Below are 20,868 nucleotides of genomic sequence, written 5' to 3'. Positions count from 1 at the left end.
TTTCACGGTCCATTGAACATGGAAAATGATAGTGGGAGTGGGGCATCCGTGTACTTTGGACACATTCTTGTTTATATACTATATTGCTATCACCTTGTCCAGCTGTCTGTCAGTACTTTTAGAGTATGTTATAATCAGTGGTGGATCCAGAGGAGTTGGGGAAAAAGGGGGGGGGATGTTCTGAGGGTTGGACCCCCCCCCCCCCCCCCCCTTTTTTTTTTTTTTAAAGATGAATGCATTTGATTGGGGACATATAGTTTGACTTCATATTCGGTCAGCAGCTCAACAGTGGTGAATTGTAATGTGTGAGCACTTTTGGGATTTTTTGTTTGCAGATACTTTTTCAATTTGTTGAATGAACTTAACATTTTCCATTACATAATTATCCAATACTTCTGAACAGGATGACTACATACTTGGTCAGCAGCTCAATAGTGATGAGATTAAGTAGAAATATATCCCCTCAAGTAATTTGATATTTTAGAAAGAAACTAATCAAGGACTAGAAAAATGTGAAAATAAATATATATTTGTCTATATACATGCAAGCCAAACGCTTGTATACTTAATGGGATCATGTAACAAGGTAGACGAAAAATTTAGTTTACATGAACCCTTCATACAGAAAAAGATTTTGGCATTTTACCCATGTAGTAGCCTTAAAATTAAATAAAGATGATTAGAAACAGTCAAAGTTGGTTTACACTGAAAACATTAGATGAAAGTAGAATTGTCTATGTAATGAATAGGGGCATTTACTGTTTACATGATAACATCTGTTCTCCTGTCTGAAACCTTTCAATCTTTAAGTTTTCTGATTAGATGGTGATTATAGTAGAAAGCTTATTCTGTTTAAAAACAGTTGTTTGATGCAAAAGATAACTACATTTTACAATAAGAGTCTTTAAGTTTTGTAAAACTATTAAAATCTGATTTCAATAAATGACTTGTATAATATTTTAATAACTGCATGTTTTGCAATGTTTAATGCCATTGAAATGATCTGATACTGAAACAATGTTTCATTATCAGTTTAAAAACATCACTCTATAAGATTTTCTGATTGGTCTTGACATCAGTTTAGTAGATGATGATGCTTTGCAATGTAGCTTACAAGGAAAAAAGTTAAATTTCTGTATAATTTCAATGACTTCTGAATTTTAATTGAAACCAACGACTCTTCCCAAATTTCTAAATTAATCTAATGACTTCCTGAACTTCTGTACAAATCCAATTACTTTTTCCTAAATTCAATTACTTTACCTAAAGTCTGATTCCTAATAACTCATCAAAGTGCAGTGTATATAATTCTCTGTGCTGATTCAGAAAGAGATTTTTAAGACATTCTTTTTTCCATTCTTATCAGATAATCATTCAAGCACTTTAAATCTTATTTGGATGCTAGAGATACAATTATTGGGTTAAGTTCTCAATATTAACTACATTTGGTATTTTGGTTGTTAAAAAAGTGCATGTGTGTGTTTATTACTCTTGGGTCTCTAACATGAAAAGTTAATTTTGTTGTTATTTTAGGCTAAAGATAGAGTACTGAAATCACCACCAAAGAGAGAGCTTTCAGTTAGGGAACAATTGCTATTACATATAAGATCTCAACCACCTAAATTGAAATCCGTCAGCGAGGGCCAGCATATGGGTAAGTGTAGACATATCTGTCAGGAACAGTGGTAGATTCAGAGAGGCTTTTAAGAAATAAGGTCAGTGACCTTAGTCAATAGGAAGCATTGCTGCCATTTGGAATTACTGCAATCAATTATCCTCAGCTGTTACCAGAGTTAGCAATTAATTTTCAACTAGATACAGAAGAGGAAAATAGGGCAAAGACCCAAATTCTGTTTTACAACACTTGTGGTTTATGATTTAATGAAAGGCTAGGATAAGTGGTAATGGCAGAGACTTTATTAGACACTTGCATTTTTAAAGTTGATGAGGGATTTTTAAAAAAACATGCCGACAAATAAACCTCATCAATTTCATTAACATTGCTGAAATGTACTAATATGAATTAAAAGATATTGGCTATACATCAATGAGACAGCAACTCAATGACACACATTGGGATATGAACTATGAGATCATTGGCTTAATATGCACCACCTCCTGCTTTTCTACGTAGTCTGTTGATATTTCACATCAGTAAATAAAACTTTTGTACTGCCCTTTCATACTGCTGTAGAAAATAAGTAGATTTTGACTTGCATTAATTTTACACATCCTATTTTATTTGTAGTTGAGACATCCAGAACCAAGTTAGATAATAACAATGAGAAAGAGAATCCTCAACCAGTTAGAAAGGTCATCAAACCAGATTTCAATCTGCTGCTTGATAGCTTTGAGGTTTGTTTAAGTTCTACACTAAGTTTATTTTTACTTTGCTTTAGATTAGTTAATAGCTGAAAATAGATTGTAATTTCGAAGGACCACATGGGATATGTTTAACAACTTCAGAACCTTTTCTTTTGAGAAGTCAGAAAAAATAGAGTCCTTCCTTATTAAACTTTTGTTGTTGTTGAAATATGTGGTTTTTTTTCTTCAGACAAATATAATGTCAACTGTGATTGCAATAATTGTGACATGACAGATTTTAAGATGTACATGTGTACATGTCTCTTTATAAATTTACAATGCTTCTCTCCAACAGGATGATGAAGATGATGATAGTAGCACATTGAGTCCTAAATCTAGAAGATCCAGTGTTGCCACACCTTCGCCAGAACAAGAAGTCCCTCAGTGGAGGAGAACTGGTAATTTATTCATTGAATTATGTGAAATTGTCAATTACACATGAGATGTTGTATAACTAAATGTGTGGTTTTATCTTGTTATAATTTGTTAATATGCATGTATTTGGTAAAGTTAATTCAAATACCAAACTTTTGAAATTGTTAAATAATGTTTTAAAATTAGGAATATTTGAATATCTTGTAAAAAGATAAAATAGATACTAGGTGCTCACACAAACTTTAAACTGAAGACAAACAGACAAAAGCGAAAGAAAATGACAGAAAACACTAAACAAAAAACTTAAGAATCAGTGATATTGTTGCCTTAAATCAATGGAGAATAAAGGCCTTTTCCCCTGGAGAAAAATCCAAATTTGAAAAAAAAAATGGCTAAACATTATTCCCAAAAAGACAACTTTGTTCCCAAACAGTGCAGTCTCAGTAGTAATTGTGAATGTATACAAACTGAAAAACACTCATTTAAACCATTGTCATGCCTAAAATGACTATATGTGCAGATTAAAGGGACTATTTATGTATCATCACTGGCAATAAGGGGTCTTATTTCAAATGAGGGTTTACCTCTTGAAAGGGGGTCTGCAAGTTGAAGTTCTAGTCAAATTCATCTTTCATTATAAATTTCCCAATTTGATAAAAATGACGCATATTTTCCCAATAAAAAAGGGTAGAGGTAGTTTTGAAAAAAGCCAACAATATCCCTTGGAATTTACAACACAAACCAAACCAACAAGTTTGAGTGAATTCAAGTGCTCTGGAAGGGTAATCCTACTGTGTTTCTCATGACATGTAAAACTGTGTTGGTAAGTTACATTTAGTAATACCAAAATCAAGGAAAAAAGAACAGACTTGTGGCTGATACAAGAGTTGGTCGTCTATGTCACCAAAATATCATAACCTTCAACCAAGTAATGAAGACATTTATAAAACTTTTGAACAGAGACTTCAACTTTATCATAAGGAACCCTAAGCTCAATATCATCTTTTTAAAATTGGTTATAGATATTCTTAGAAAAGAACAGTAATGATATGGTTCCATCTTTCCTATTACCACAGCATGAGGGAATTTTACTTTCTTATTAAGCATCACATGTAAGATATAAGGAATTTCTGATTCACAGATAGCGTTAACTCAAATACATTAATTTTGAATTTAATTTTACTTTCAGTTGTAAGAGACGTAGTAACACAGGAAAGACACAACATACTGAAGAGACGTAATACAATAACAGTATGTGAATCTCCCCAGGTATCCCCTACTTCTCCTGTTGAGAATGAGGCTTCTTTAAAGCATCGTGAGCATGAATCAAAAGTTAAACGGAGTGGCCCTGTGTCTAAATCTAATGCATGTCCAAGTGATTTACGCAAACGTTTGAATGACAAATTGCATGGGTGTTCTAGTGTTTCTCGGTTACATACTCGTCGCATGCATGGTTCAATATCTGAAGTTCCGTCCGAATCTGATAACAGTGAATCTATTATAGATGAACAAAAGACAGTGAAAAGTGAATCTCAGACGACAGTTAGGAGAGCATCATCATCTCTTAGTAGGATGTCCTCTTCTACACTGAACAAAGTTAATTCTGTTGACAATTCTAAAGTCAGAAGGTCAAGTAGTAGAACAATGAGCACAAATGATTCTGATGCTACAAGACAAAATAGTAAAAGTTTAATTAGAGTTCAAAGAAAAATTTCAAATAGTGATGAAAATTCATCCATACAAACTAATGAAAGTAAAATTAGAGTGCGGAGAAAAATATCAGACTCTGGTCAAGAATCAGTGCAGGTCGTGAAAAATATTAGTGTTCAAAGAAAACTGTCAAGCAGTTCTGAAATTTCTTCATCACAGGCCGCTGAACAAAAAAGAAGACAAAAACTTTTAGACAGTGCTGAAAATTCCAAGCAAAGAACTAAAAATATTGAAACAAGTAAAACTCAATTATCAGATAGTAGTGAGAAAAACAAAATTGTGCAAAGAGCAACTTCTTATAGAACTAGAAGACCAGTTTCTTTTGAGCTGTCTGAAGATCAAGATAGCAATAAATCTTTGGAAGATAAGTCTTCACGACCTCATTCACCAAAAATAATAATTCCAAAACGTTCGTCATCACCCATATCTCATTCATCACCATTATCACCAACTTCACCAACAAAAACGCATGTTTCTACGTGTTTTGCTGGGTTAACTGATATGTCGTCTTCCCCTATCAAAATGCATGTTTCTCCAAGTTCTAAAAAGGAGCATGAAAACGCATGTATGAATGACTCTGAAGATACTGAAATTTCATTAGGACGATCGCTTCCCAGTCGTAGAATTCTAGTATCAAGAAGGACTTCTATGCCTGTCAGTAAATCTTGTAATGATCTTGATGAGACGGAATCTCCGCAACCTGCTGAATTACATAGAACACAAAGTGTGCTGGAAATTGAACCTGAAAAACCAAGACCAAAACCAAGACCAAGACTTTCTATAAAGAGAAATAGTCTTTCTCCAGGAGATACAATAACTGACATTTCTCCTACAGTGCCAAAAATTGAATCTCCGGCAGAAACAACACCAAAGAAGGAATCTACAGTTAATCCACCAAAACCAGTGCCAAGACCCAGAACAAAACTAGTGCAAAGGTCACAGAGTCAGAGAACCTCTGTCAGACATTCTTTAGACTTAACACAATTACGTGCAATAAATACGCCTGATTTCTCCGTTTTAGAAAATGGATTAGTCCAGGAAGAAGCAGAAAATAAGCCATCTTCTCCTCGGAGGAGTTACAGGTCAGAAACACCAGATCCATCAATGTTTGGAGGTGAAACATCTCCAAGGTTATCTGAATTAAATGTAAATGAACTTTTAAATGTAAGTGCTCCGAGTGTTCAGGAGAAAGATACTAACAACAGTAGTTGCGCACCTCCTTGCCAAGACTCTAGCTCTGAATCTGTGAGTACCTAACCTATCTTTAACCTTCTAACAAAGACATAACCAGTATCCTTCTTCTTTGACCACCTTTTACACAGACTTTCTCTGTCTGTTCGTCACATTTTTATTTAAAAAATATGATTTTCTTCTTTAACAAAAAAAATCTCAGCTGATTTATTCATCAGTCCTTACATTTCAGACTTAACAATGTTCATCTGCTTCACATTTATCAGTAATTTGTTTTTTAAATTTATAATTTGCTTCAGTAATATTTCATGATCATCAAATAGTATTTGCTGTTTTATTTTAATTTAAATATGTATTTGAAAAAATAATTGAAATAACAATAACAAAAATTTTAATAGCCTATTTAAGATATTGGTTATGTCTTTGAAACTGGTTGTTTCTCATGTTTTTTCAAGTTTAACCTCATTTACTACAATGTGTTTTAAACAGTTCTTTAGCCATTAGAAACAATCATAGAGATTAAGATGAACTTTAATAGCAGCTAAAATTACTCAGTTATAAAATCATTTTTGAAAATAATACAATTTGTTTGAAATGAACAATTTAAAGATCTGATAGATATTTGTAATTTTAGCTGCAGGCTTATTTAGTTTAGATTTAGATTTATTCTTTGTGAATCATTTAAACCCATAAATAAAAATGTAATTTATAACATTTACAATTATATTTTTTTCTGAAAATTTGATGATGGATTCCATCAACATGCTATTAGTATTGATTTCTTCACATTATTAGTATAGTTTCACAAACTTCTTACAATTACAACAATTTTAAATACAGAACTTTTCTGTGATTCAAGTAAAATTTTGTATGTTACTTCCCTTTATTAGAGCTCTCATAAGAACTTATTGTATTAAATTTTGGTTTCAAATCGTTTTCAAACATTAGGATAAGATAATTTATTTTAGATAATTTTTTAATTGTTAGTATGCTAGAAAATGAATAGCTGAACTTACCAGCTGAGAAAGAAAAAAAGTATTGCTAAAACAAAGGGAAGTAATTTATAAAATGAGTCTGCAGATCAGCTGATCAGCAGATCTTTGTTTATAAAGCTGAAATATTTTATCTGTACCACATGTACCTTAGAATCTCTAATATAAGCTAGTTCACATGGAAATTGAGTTTACAATTATAGAATTTGTTAACAGTTATCATAGAATTGCATTATTAATTTGCATTTATTTGTTGTTTGGGTACCATAAGGTACCAAATGTTTTGCATGATTTATTTGCTTGTTGAATGTCCGTAAATTATATATTTGCTTTTTGTTTTATTTTCCATTTTATTTTTCTGGAGCAAGTAGAAATCAGTTCATACTATATTCTGCAAGTTTGTATAACTGCATGAGAAAGAGTAAAATTTTAGTAGCTTCTGTTAATGGTAAATGAGGTACATGATTTTCTAGGAGTTAGTCATTTATGAAGAGATTGATTGGACAGAAATGTATCAGGGCACCTAGTTCTGCATACAATACTTAGTTTGATTAAGGTATTTTGGTACTATGCAGTTATATTTATTTTTGTCCTGTTGAGATTTTGATTGAAGTTTAAAAGGAACGTTGGCTGATTTTGCCTTGTCATTGATTCTACATCTGTGTTGATACTATAAACTTTATTACAAAATTGGATTACATGTAATTACAATATTTTAAATGTCAATCTAATTTTCCATTTGAAGAAGTGGCAGCATCCTATAGAGTGTCTGTCATTAACATTGGAAGAAGTGATGCATATCAGAACAGTCCTGACAAAGGCAGAGCTTGAATCGTTGATAAACCAACCAGAATTCTATACTATGATATCCAAAGGAAAGGTATGGTTCCTTCAATTATTCCTTATGCCATACCATAGTAACATGAAGTTGTAAGGGAATTTTCGATCTGTTGTATTTTACTTTGTTCAGTGAATGTACATACATTTCTTATAGAATTTAAACTGTCAGTATCATTTTAGAGCTAAGTGGTCTAAAACATTATGTGGAAATCTGTTTTAATCTCATCTATGGAAGAATGTTTGAAATTTATTATTATCATTGCATTTAATGGCAAACAAGTTAGGAATCTGCCAGTTACTTACCAAAAGTCTTTGTTTACTTGACTGAAAATCAAAAGCCTTGATTTTATCTGAATGTATCATAAGGCCACTTTTTTTTTATTAGTTGGTTTACGGGATTCTTCTTAAAAAAGGAAAGGTAGGAGGTCGAAAAAAAAAATAAAAATAAAAATAATAAAAAAATATAGGGTAGGAGGGAAAAAAAATAAAAATAAAAATTGGAATTAATGCTGGTTTTTTTTAACCAAAAATGGAGAGAAACAACAAACAATGACATTACTCTATATAATAGTGTATTATACTAACAATGTATGCAGATCGTTTCATAATTTGGTATTAATTCTTGCTGTTTTATTTTAAATTAAATGTGTTACAAGGAGTCAAATGTCAATGTAGATTGATGAAAGAAGATATCTATAATACTAAAATTACGAGGTCCAATTTATCAGCCGTCATCACGTAAAAACGATGAATCAAAGAATTCAACTTTATATCTAACTAATATAGTACAATGCTGTTGATTAAAAATTACACCACTCCAGACTCCTTTGTTTCCCACATAATTAATATTGCCAATAATTAAGAAGTTCCGGGTCGAATCCGATACCGATTCCAATAGTATATTCACCTGATACCTATTACCTTATCTGTACGTTCCCCATCTAACAGGCGCACCACCAAACGCTGTATTTAGAATTTTGCTATATACACGGGTCGTAATCACAGGGTTAACACTACTAAATTTCATCATTGTCACATTGTTCCCGATTGTAGTATTTTAATCAGTATGACTTTCTAAGATGACACTACGAATAATATAATTCTGGACTTAAAATGTACATAGTGTACATAGGTACAGCATGTACAGTTTTCAATTTGTTAGCCGGAATGACGTAAAACAGCGAATCAAAGAATTCAACTTTAATTATAGCTCATTAAGGACAATGCTGTTGATTAAAAAATACTCCTTTCCAGGGACTTTTGTTTTCCAAATAAAATTAATAATACCAATAATTTATAAGTTCCAGGTCGACGGGTTCAAACAGAAAGATGTTGAAAGCAGAGAAAACTGTGCATCTTATAATCGGCATGACTTTATCAGATGACAATACCAATACTTAAATAAGGCTTACGCATAATTATTTTCTTTAATTCAGCCACAGACCCGCGATATCACGGGTGTGTTCTAGTATATATTAAATGTCCCTGATGAAAGGGAAGTGTCTTTTCCAATTGCATTTCTCTTTGTTCTGTGTATTTATTTATCAAATTTAGATCAGGGAGTGACAAAATTCCTCATAACACAATACAATTTTATTGAGGAAATACCATATGCGCTCTGCAGGTCATATGCCTTCATATGTGGTACATGAAAACATGTCCTTTTTAGGCTTTTTATGCTATTTTACACTGCTATAAGTATTAGCTTATATCTCGAAGTGTCCTGTGATTGTCCCTTTTTATAAATGTTGAAGTGATTTTAATTGTCCTGCATTCTATGACAGTAATACATGTTCTGATTTTGTGTTGGGATATTGTTCACCATACCCCATCTCTGTTCCATTAAATCTTAATGAGTACCGTGGGAAGGTATATATATAATAAGGCCAATTAATGACACCCATCCCTGGCAGCAAGTTAAAAGATCCTTCCCTTTAGTGACGTCTGGCAAGGCTATTTAAAAACAAATCTGGGATGCCAGGAAGCCTTGCCAGACGTCATTATTATTTGGACTAGTACCTGTAATGGAACTAAAACAGCCCCTTTCAACGGGTCTCAGACTTTCTGATCAACACTTGAACCAAAGTTGACCCGCCGTCAACCTCACTGACTGTCTGAAACAGGGATTCAAACACGGGCACTTGTTTCTATCCATAGGAAGGTCGACTATCCATATAAATAGAACTTCTAGAAACAAGTGCCTGTGGGTTCAAACTAGCGATGGTCCGACCTTTTAAACTGTTAAACCAAAATACCCAAACGATCTCAAAAATAATTTTCATTTTTATTATTCATGACTGCGATGTTCAATTTGTTCAACCGCTAGATTTACACCGAAAATCTCCAACAATTAATGGGTAAATCTAAGTACGTAGTCTTTAGTCTTTACAAGTACGTATTGTAAAATCGTATCTGGTCCTCCATTTTCAATTGGTTCCTTTTCACCGCATTAGATCATGATGAAACGTTGACTGAACAGGGAACCGCCTTTCAACTGGTTCCTTTTCACCACATTAGATCATGATGAAACGTTGACTGAACAGGGAACCGCACAGGATTTTCGAATCCACTCCGAGGGTATTCCGACTGGAACTTGAGTGGAAGAAGAAAGACCGATCTTTTTTTTATCATGTTTTAATTTTATTTGTACTTCTTCAAACAGAAAAGGGTCGGCGGAATTAAAAAAAATCTTCAAAATCGTTTTTATTTTTATTTCAATATCGTGAAATACAGGGTCGGCGGATCCGTAAACCAACTAATAAAAAAAAAATGGCCTAAGACACACACATATTAACTTGAATGTTATTATATACAATATTGGTTACTTTCTAATTAATCTAAGACTGTTATTTCTTGAAATATATGTTGATAAGAATATTAATATGTTTGTATCCAAAAGAGATCAGGCCTTGAAGGCATAAAACTTTGCTCAGTGCTTGGAGCACAAAAATCGTGCTCGAAACATGAAATCCAGCAATTTGATTGGTTGATTTTCGAGTCTGAGTACAAAAATCATGCTCGAAAGTTTTATGACCGTGAGGCCAGAAGTTTCTTCATGGGGTTGAGTGAAATAACAAAACATGCGAATCTTAAAAATTCAAAATCTGAATAAGTACTTTTTGACAACATTTGTTAAGCTATTGTCCAATCTTGAAATTAGATTTGATGGATTAGATAACCTATATGCACAGTTCCAAGATATTACTATTGAACTCTGAAAATGTATCACACTTTTGTTTAAGATAAATACTCTATAAATACTGTGGGTTTTTTTCAGGTGTGCTTTACCTGTAAGGAAGTGAAGTTCTCCATTTTAGGTCAGTGGGGAAACAGGTGTAAAATCTGCAAAAGAAACGTTTGTAACAACTGTCTTCGCAAGGTAAGGGAAGATAACTCTATTAGTGTTCTTGTACTAGATTTTATGTTTTAAAGGATTTGATAACTTTTTGATCTTTTTTATGAAAGTGACCACAAATTTAAGAGACCACACTTTAACACATTGTGTTTTAATTATGTATTTATTATTCATACCTTAAAATTAAGATTTTGAATTTTTAATGAGTTTTGATTTACCTCATTTAAAAAGCTAGGATGTAACATATGAATATATCAAATAATGATAATTGTAGTTAAACATAAATCACAAAAGACTTTAAACAAAAAATCAATCATTCTGAGTAAAGCAGGCAAGTCATTTCAGCATGTGCTCTGTTGTTTCATGAATATATTAACATAATTTAATTTTGGATGTAACGCGTTTTTTGATTGGCTGACGTTATTTTGTTATTAGCTCATAGACATAATTTAGTCATGTGACCATGACGTCATCAACGTTTTTTCATGGTTTACTACGATTTAAAATGGAATTTAGAATTAAATTATAAGAAATGACTAATATTTTTTCTGTCTATTCGAAATAACATAAAAAATGTGGTGCACACTGTTAAATAACCCTCTACGTGCGTTATTCAGTGTACACCACATTTTTTATATTATTTCGAATAGACAGAAAAAATGTTAGTTATTCCTTAAATACTTTCTAATATAATATGATTAACTTTCTGTTGTTTTGTTTGTTTACAGATGAACATTCCCACAGAACATTTCCATAATATTCCTGTACATACACTTAGTCCTATACCTCTTGGTCAAGAAGCTTTAGATATACTCAAGGTCTATGAAAGGTAAATGACTTAAAATTGATAGATATAAGAAGATGTGGTATGAGTGCAACAATGAGACAACTCTCCATTCACGTCACAATTCGTAAAAGTAAACCATTATAGGTCAAAGTATGTTCTTCAACACAGAGCCTTGTCTCACACTGAACAGCAAGCTATAAAGGACCCCAATAATGACTAGTGCAAAACCATTCAAATGGGAAAACCAACAATCTAATCTATATAAAAAAAAGACAAGAAACAAGAAACACTTATGAATTACATCAACAAATGTCAACCACTGAACATCAGATTCCTGACTTAGTCTGTATTGGTCAGATTTATGATAGTTGGTTTATTTACATGTATGTCAGCAAATATTCCATGTGAAAAGGTTTTTGAGTAAAAGGCAAGTAGACACTGTGACAACATCATAAAACTGAAACAACACATTTCATTAACATGGACGAGGCGCGTTTTTGGCGTATTAAATTTTAAACCTGATGCTTTTTGTTATTCATTAATCATGTGTTTCTTTGTCTAATACGTTTTCCTATTTATTTGTATTGTAGTCCTGTAATATTATGTTGTCATTTCTATGTTATATTTAACATTGCCATTAAAGTGCGATGTTTGGCATGCCACAAAACCAGGTTCAACCCACCATTTTTTCCTTTAAAAATGTCCTGTACCAAGTCAGGAATATGGCCATTGTTATATTATAGTTCGTTTCTGTGTGTGTTACAGTTTAACGTTGCGTCGTTTGTTTTCTCTTATTTTTGAGTGTAAATTGACATTGCGATAAGACGTGTCACGGTACTTGTCTATCCCAAATTCATGTATTTGGTTTTGATGTTATATTTGTTATTTTCGTGGGATTTTGTCTGATGCTTGGTCCGTTTCTGTGTGTGTTAGTTACATTGTAGTGTTGTGTCGTTGTTCTCCTCTTATATTTATGCGTTTCCGTCAGTTTTAGTTTGTTACCCCGATTTTGTTTTTTGTACATGGATTTATGAGTTTGAACAGCGGTATACTACTGTTGCCTTTATTTAGAGATCAATGATGGACAAGAATTTATAGGTAAAAAAGAAGATTTAGGGTACAATTTCAATGACATAGCAAACCAATTACATAGAAGACAAATACAAAAGTGGTATATGAAATTAATGAGAAAGCAATCAAACAACACAAACATCAAAATACATTTAAAGTTCAGCATTTGGTCTTCAGCTATAGACAACTGTGTTTACAATAAATTAAACCCTAAATCTTTAATATTCTAGAAAAGTTTTACAGGGATAATCAGAGATTTGCCATCAATATTGAATTCTTTGAATGTCAAAAAAAAACAACAACCCAAAAACATTAAGATATCTGACAGAGGTCCTTGCTTTGGACATGTAGCAGTGTTTAACAAGATCTTAAACGTAGCTATTCAAACCTATCCATTACCAATTGCCATCACTGGAATATCAAATTTTACATATATGTGCTAGTGACTTAATACGGTATATATGGGGTCAGTAAATTCCATATAGGGTGAGAGCGAAGCTTGAATCCCCATATGGAATTTACTGACCCCATATATACCGTATTACGTCACTAGCACACTATGTAACGAATTTATTTTACCAAAACTATCTGAACGTGTAAAATTTAGACTAGTGACCTATCAAAATGAGCAAGTATTCAATACAGTTAGCATTAACATGATTAAGAAACTACTTCCTTTGATCCTACAAAAACAGATGCCAACAATGAAAACTTGTTAGATTTAAATGTGTTTTATGAATTTATTTCAATTGATCATCACTTTCTTCGTCTGTTGAAACCTTTAAGATTTTTTCTCAGTACTGTTTTGTTTTCCTAAAGGAACGTAAAACCACTTTTAACCGTGTATGAAATAAGCCCCGCCTCCTTATTACCTTATATGGAATATAAAATGATGTAACTCCACTACTAACTGTGTATGAAATAAGTCCCACCTCCCAACTAACCTAATATCAAATATACACGGTTTCCCTGAAGAGCTTTTAACCAATCATATTCCTAGAAATGTATAGGAGGTAAGATAATACATAGTATCTGCTTTAATATTGAAAATTGTACAAAAATTAAAATGTACATAGTAAGGGTACAAGTAGCATGTTTGTGAGTATATAAGAATACAGCTATATTTATCAAGCTAAAACAGCAAAATTAACCACATTTGATCCATCATTTATGTTAACACCAATATGACCTTTATGATGTTAACTTGTAAGCAGATGATGGACAAAATTTATGAAGTGAGTAAAATTGAGAATGGAAATTGGGAATGTGTCAAAGAGACAACAACCTGACCAACAGCAGAAAACAGCTGAGGTCTACCAGTAGACTCATTTCAGCTTTATATTGTGTTTCTATCAAAATGAATGTACATATTTTAAATATCTTTTTTATTTATCTTTTCAGTACTGGATCCGTTCCTCATTCTCCACTTACACAGAAAAAACTTTTACGTGAGATAGAAAATAAATCCCCAAAGAAATCTTTACAGAGGTCTCAAACTTTTAATTCTTCTCCGAACTTAGCAAGTCCATTACCAAACAAAAATTTACTGAAAGGACCACAAATGAACGTGTGTTGTGAATGTAAAAAGATGATAATGGATATTATACGGACAAGTCGGACTTCTATAGCGCTGATAAATAAAAGAAAAACAGTACAATCAACTACAACTAGCAACGAAGAAAAAAGACCATCTTCTTTATCAGCATCTTCACTGTCTCTTAGTGTCAAAAATTTCTTCACACAGAAATAATACATATACAATTGTACATGTGAAGACTGTGTATTTTATGTATTATTTTAATTTCAAATTTACTACTTAAATGGTTTCAATCAAAGGTTTTTGTTCAAGATCAAAGCATTTATATTGTTACTTGAAATATTTCATTTTATTTTTAAAAGTTACATTTATGAATCTTGTTAAAAGTTATTTACTAAGAATCTCAGTATTTGAAAGCTATCAGTTTTGTGGCATAATTCAAAATCTCAGTTTATTTATAAATATTTTTTTTCTAAGAATGTTGAATCTTTTAAGCTGTAATATTCCATCATCTGATAAAATACCTCATTCCTAAATCTTTTATTTCTTTATTGGACATTTATTGAAGATGTTATCCATTAACCAGATCTAACTCCAAATTGTTTGTATGAGCAATAGTTTTACATTCATATTGTCATGGGAATTTGATTTGCTAAGGAAATCAACTTTTGTTTAAATTACTCCTTTATTGCAATTGTAATTCATTATCCCTTAAATCATATGTGACTAGTACACTTCTTATGTTATCTGAGTATTGAAGCTGACCGAGAGTTTCCCAAAATGCAATTTCATAGGCACTATTGACAAATTGTTCAGACAGTGTATTAATATGGTGTTGTGTATGTATATATGTATGTAAAAAGGCCATAATGTATATTTAGTTCATAGCACTGTAAAAATATCATTCAAATCATGGTCATAAATTTTATTTGCAAAGTCTATTTATTTATATGTGGTATATCATTGAATATAGTTGTGTTTTAACAATGTAAAAAGTGATTCGCCATTTCAATATTTTTAGAAGTAAATAATTAGGAACTTTTAATTTATTACTTGCATATGAAATTTAATAATTTTGTGACAATATTTAAAGAATTTGAATTACATAGATCATATTTATTAAAAATGTGGACAATTCTTGTTGTCCAACTTGTCATATTTGACCCTGGAAAGTAGCAGTTTAAACATTACTAGTTCACACAGTTTACAGTTACTCGCCAATTTTGATTGTGAAATTAATTCACGTTAAAGACACCACATCATCCTGATTGGTAGTCTAGAAACTAAATCTTCTTAAATGTTCTGATTTATTTCTTATCTCATTCAAGTGAATTTAATACAGGTTGATACAAAGAAATTGTATAATTATTATTGAGGAATACAAACTAGTAGCTGTCAGGTAAAATTGACATTGTGGTTCAAAATTTTTAAACTACTAATCGCATTCATTCGAGTTGACATTTTCAAAAAGCGGAATCAAAAATCTTTCCAAAAAAGCAGTACTATCCTACCTTTTGTTGTTGTATCACTGTATAATTCAATGACTTTAAATTTTGTCACAAAAGCACTTTTAACATTACATTTTGTGCAGCAATAAAGTTAGTTTTAACATTAGAAGCATAATGTGATATTATAAACCATCCATCTGGTTGTGAATTTATTTGTTCTTTTATACACACTAAACGTAGAATTAGTAACGAAGAACTTATAGTGAAGAATCAAAATGAGTGGTGCAAGTCAATTTCGATTTCTGAAATTTAAATTTTGTAAGGATTTTTTTATATTATGGTTTAAATTACTATTCTTATTGGTGCTTTAAATTGGAAAATTGCATGCATTGCTAAATCTGCAATGACTTACTAGAACAAAAAGTCCTTAGTATTTGTTTGAGAAAATTATTGATTTGTACCATGTAATGTTTATATACCATCTGTTAGATACTGCTGATATTGTTTAGTGTATTCTTACACACTATGTGGTACATTTACCAGAAGTTTGTGTATTGTTACACACTATGTGGTACATTTACCAGAAGTTTGTGTATTGTTACACACTATGTGGTACATTTACATTTAATAAAGAAGAACACTACCCTGAAATTAGTTCCAGAACAAGTCAGATAGAAATTAACATTAAAACCAATTTTCAATAATTTCATTTGTTAATTTCAGTTAATATGCTATTTTCACTTTCTTTTCTTTTGAATTTCCATATAAATTAGTTACTGTTTAATACATGTACTGAAAATCTGTTTTTCCCTTTTTAAATAGTTATTTTCCTTTTTATAAAATATTTACAATAAAAAATTTCAACAAATCATTAAATTCATTATGCCAAGTCAAAAAGACTAATAAAGTAATAAACAGATTTGAACTAGAGTACAGTTCAAGATGAGTCTTAAAATAGGTCATATATATATTTAAATTATACTGCTGAAAGATATTGCCTATATTCAGAAAGACATATTAATACATGTATATGTACAAGTTATGCTGAATTTCAGTAAAATTTATATATTTATTGCATTGTTAAATGGAAATAGTGCGTTATTTCTGTGATATTTCAGAACTGTTATTTAAGGCAAGCTTTGGTATATTATATGGTTTACTAAATCAAGTTGACCTTTATCCAATCTAACTGGAATGAAATAATAAATAATAAGTATGAAACTGTATTGTTGTTAATTTTACCATAGTATGCCCATTGATCATCAGTGGATCATTAAACAAGTTTATTTTTGTCGAGCCTTCGACTTTAGTCGAAAAAGCGAGACTAAGCGATCCTACATTCCGTCGTCGTCGGTGTCGTCGGCGGCGTCAACAAATATTCACTCTGTGGTTAAAGTTTTTGAAATTTTAATAACTTTCTTAAACTATACTGGATTTCTACCAAACTTGGACAGAAGCTTGTTTATGATCATAAGATAGTATCCAGAAGTAAATTTTGTAAAAATAAAATTCCATTTTTTCCGTATTTTACTTATAAATAGACTTAGTTTTTTTGCGGGGAAACATAACATTCACTCTGTGGTTAAAGTTTTTAGAATTTTAATAACTTTCTTAAACTATCCTGGGTTTGTACCAAACTTGGACAGAAGCTTGTTTATGATCATAAGATAGTATCCAGAAGTAAATTTTGTAAAAATATAAATCCATTTTTTCCGTATTTTACTTTTAAATGGACTTAGTTTTTCTGCGGGAAAACATTACATTCACTCTGTGGTTAAAGTTTTTAAAATTTTAATAACTTTCTTAAACTATCTTGGGTGTGTACCAAACTTGGACAGAAGCTTATTTATGATCATAAAATAGTATCCAGAAGTAAATTATGTAAAAAGATAACTCCATTTTTTCTGCATTTTATTTTTAAATGGACTTAGATTTTCTTTAAGTTAACATTACATACAGTTTGCAGTTAAAGTTTTCAAAACATTCATTAGATTTATAAACTATCCTAGATTTTTACCAAACTTAGACAGAAGCTTCTTACAATCATAAGATGATATCAAGAGGAACATTTTTATTGATTTTTTTCGTCATTTTTGTTGAGCCCGCTATTTACAGCAAAAGTAGGCGAGACACGGGGTTCCGTGGAACCCTTACAAATTTTTATCAACACAGTCTTGTAGAGGTGTAAAACCACCAAATCATGGTACGTCACATCCGGTTGTATACGAAAGTAGGTCTAAAAAAATGTTCCCTTGAATTTGACAGTTGTAGAAAATAAACCCTGCATTTCAATGCACTTAAATTTTTCTGAGTCATAAACATGTATGTTGGGTGTCTGGAAGCATCATTCTTTTTATACGACCGCAAAATTTGAAAAAATTTTCGTTGTATATTGCTATCACGTTGGCGTCGTCTGCGTCGTCGTCGTCGTCGTCCGAATACTTTTAGTTTTCGCACTCTAACTTTAGTAAAAGTGAATGGAAATCTATGAAATTTTAACACAAGGTTTATGACCACAAAAGGAAGGTTGGTATTGATTTTGGGAGTTTTGGTCCCAACATTTTAGGAATTAGGGGCCAAAAAGGGCCCAAATAAGCATTTTCTTGGTTTTCGCACTATAACTTTAGTTTAAGTTAATAGAAATCTATGAAATTTTGACACAAGGTTTATGACCACAAAAGAACGGTTGGGATTGATTTTGGGAGTTTTGGTTTCAACAGTTTAGGAATTAGGGGCCAAAAAAGGGCCCAAATAAGCATTATTCTTGGTTTTCGCACAATAACTTTAGTTTAAGTAAATAGAAATCTATGAAATTTAAACACAAGGTTTATGACCATAAAAGGAAGGTTGGTATTGATTTTGGGAGTTTTGGTCCCAACAGAATAAGGGGCCCAAAGGGTCCAAAATTAAACTTTGTTTGATTTCATCAAAATTGAATAATTGGGGTTCTTTGATATGCCGAATCTAACTGTCATGACTGTGTATGTAGATTCTTAACTTTTGGTCCCGTTTTCAAATTGGTCTACATTAAGGTCCAAAGGGTCCAAAATTAAACTTAGTTTGATTTTGACAAAAAATGAATCAGTTAGGTTCTTTGATATGCTGAATCTAAAAATGTACTTAGATTCTTGATTATTGGCCCAGTTTTCAAGTTGGTCCAAATCGGGGTCCAAAATTAAACTTTGTTTGATTTCATCAAAAATTGAATAAATGGGGTTCTTTGATATACCAAATCTAACTGTGTATGTAGATTCTTCATTTTTGGTCCTGTTTTCAAATTGGTCTACACTAAAGTCCAAAGGGTCCAAAATTAAACTTAGTTTGATTTTAACAAAAATTGAAATCTTTGGGTTCTTTGATATGCTGAATCCAAAAATGTACTTAGATTTTTGTCGAGCTTGCAACTTTTGTTGCAGAAAGCTCGACATAGGGATAGTGATCCGGCGGCGGCGGCGGCGGCGGTGTTAGCTCACTTCTTAAAAGCTTTATATTTCAGAAGGTGGAAGACCTGGATGCTTCATACTTTGTATATAGATGCTTCATGTTACGAAGTTTCCGTCAGTCACATGTCCAATGTCCTTGACCTCATTTTCATGGTTCAGTGACCACTTGAAAAAAAAGTTCAAATTTTTTGTAATGTTGAATTCTCTCTTATTATAAGTAATAGGATAACCATATTTGGTATGTGCGTACCTTGCAAGGTCCTCATGTCTGTCAGACAGTTTTCACTTGACCTCGACCTCATTTCATGGATCAGTGATCAAGGTTAAGTTTTGGTGGTCAGTCCATATCTCAGATACTATAAGCAATAGGGCTAGTATATTCGGTGTATGGAAGGACTGTAAGGTGTACATGTCCAACTGGCAGGTGTCATCTGACCTTGACCTCATTTTCATGGTTCAGTGGTTATAGTTAAATTTTTGTGTTTTGGTCTGTTTTTCTCATACTATATGCAATAGGTCTACTATATTTGTTGTATGGAATGATGGTAAAGTGTACATGTCTAGCGGGCAGATGTCATGTGACCTTGACCTCATTTTCATGGTTCAGTGGTCAAAGTTAAGCTTTTGAGTTTCGGTCTTTTTATCTAATACTGTATGCCATAGGTCAACTATATTTGGTGTATGGAAATATTAAATGATCTTTATGTCAGTCGCGCAGGTTTTATTTGACGGTGACCTCATTTTCACGGTTCATTGCACAGTGTTAAGTTTTTGTGTTTTGGTCTATTTTTCTTAAACTATAAGTAATGGGTCAACTATATATGTTGTATAGAAGCATTGTTAGCTGTACATGTCTGCCTGGCATGGTTCATCTGACCTTGACCTCATTTTCAAGGTTCATTGGTCTTTGTTTAGTTATCTTGGTTAATGTTAAGTTTATGAGACAGTTGTAATAAAACTTTATACTTAGGACTATCAACATAATATCAATGATTAGTATAGAAGGCGAGACATTTCAGCGTGTGCACTCTTGTTTATTATGGGCCCAGTTTTCAAGTTGGTCCAAATCAGGATCTAAAATTATTATATTAAGTATTGTGCAATAGCAAGTCTTTTCAATTGCACAGTATTGCGCAATGGCAAGAAATATCTAATTGCACAATATTGTGAAATAGCAAATTTTTTTTTAATTAGAGTTATCTTTCTTTGTCCAGAATAGTAAGCAAGAAATATCTAATTGCAAAATATTGTGCAATAGCAAGATTTTTTTTTAATTGGAGTTATCTTTCTTTGTCCAGAATCAACTTAAATCTTTGTTATATACAATATACAATGTATATTCACTTTTTACTACCAACTGATAAATTAAAATAATCTTTACCATTCAGTGATAACAAGCAGTTTTTTTACATCTTAATATTTTATGATGTATTTAAATGAGTAGTTATTGTTGCAAACTCCATTAGAAATTTTAATTGAGATTAGTTTTGGAATAAGGGAAAGGGGGATGTGATTAAAAAAATTGGGTTCAATTTTTCTCATTTGAAATTTCATAAATAAAAAAGAAAATTTCTTCAAACATTTTTTAGAGGATTAATATTCAACAGCATAGTGAATTGCTCTAAGAGAAAACAAAAATTTTAAGTTCATTAGAACACATTCATTCTGTGTCAGAAACCTATGCTGTGTCAACTATTTAATCACAATCCAAATTTAGAGCTGAATCCAGCTTGAATGTTGTGTCCATACTTGCCC

The 20,868-nt window shown here is 31.8% G+C and overlaps 1 protein-coding gene across 3 annotated transcripts in view; it reads left to right on the top strand.

Annotated features, from left to right (window-relative positions):
- LOC139524324 (protein spire-like) overlaps window positions 1-15,930 on the top strand; it is a 65,147-nt gene extending 49,217 nt beyond the window's left edge. The window contains exons 8-15 of one of the 3 annotated variants that reach the window (XM_071319074.1): window positions 1,534-1,654; window positions 2,249-2,355; window positions 2,660-2,762; window positions 3,929-5,694; window positions 7,378-7,512; window positions 10,750-10,851; window positions 11,556-11,656; window positions 14,087-15,930. In XM_071319074.1, coding sequence (XP_071175175.1) covers window positions 1,534-1,654; window positions 2,249-2,355; window positions 2,660-2,762; window positions 3,929-5,694; window positions 7,378-7,512; window positions 10,750-10,851; window positions 11,556-11,656; window positions 14,087-14,435 — 2,784 coding nt within the window. In that variant the 3' untranslated portion in view covers window positions 14,436-15,930. The remainder of the gene's footprint in view (window positions 1-1,533; window positions 1,655-2,248; window positions 2,356-2,659; window positions 2,763-3,928; window positions 5,695-7,377; window positions 7,513-10,749; window positions 10,852-11,555; window positions 11,657-14,086) is intronic. The other 2 variants (XM_071319076.1, XM_071319077.1) reach the window with 2 other exon arrangements.
- Window positions 15,931-20,868: the final 4,938 nt, after the last annotated feature.

Source organism: Mytilus edulis, chromosome 5 (genome assembly GCF_963676685.1).
Source record: "Mytilus edulis chromosome 5, xbMytEdul2.2, whole genome shotgun sequence".
Classification (NCBI taxonomy): domain Eukaryota; kingdom Metazoa; phylum Mollusca; class Bivalvia; order Mytilida; family Mytilidae; genus Mytilus; species Mytilus edulis.
Note: the sequence above shows the minus strand (reverse complement) of the source record. Positions and strands in the feature narration are given on the sequence as shown.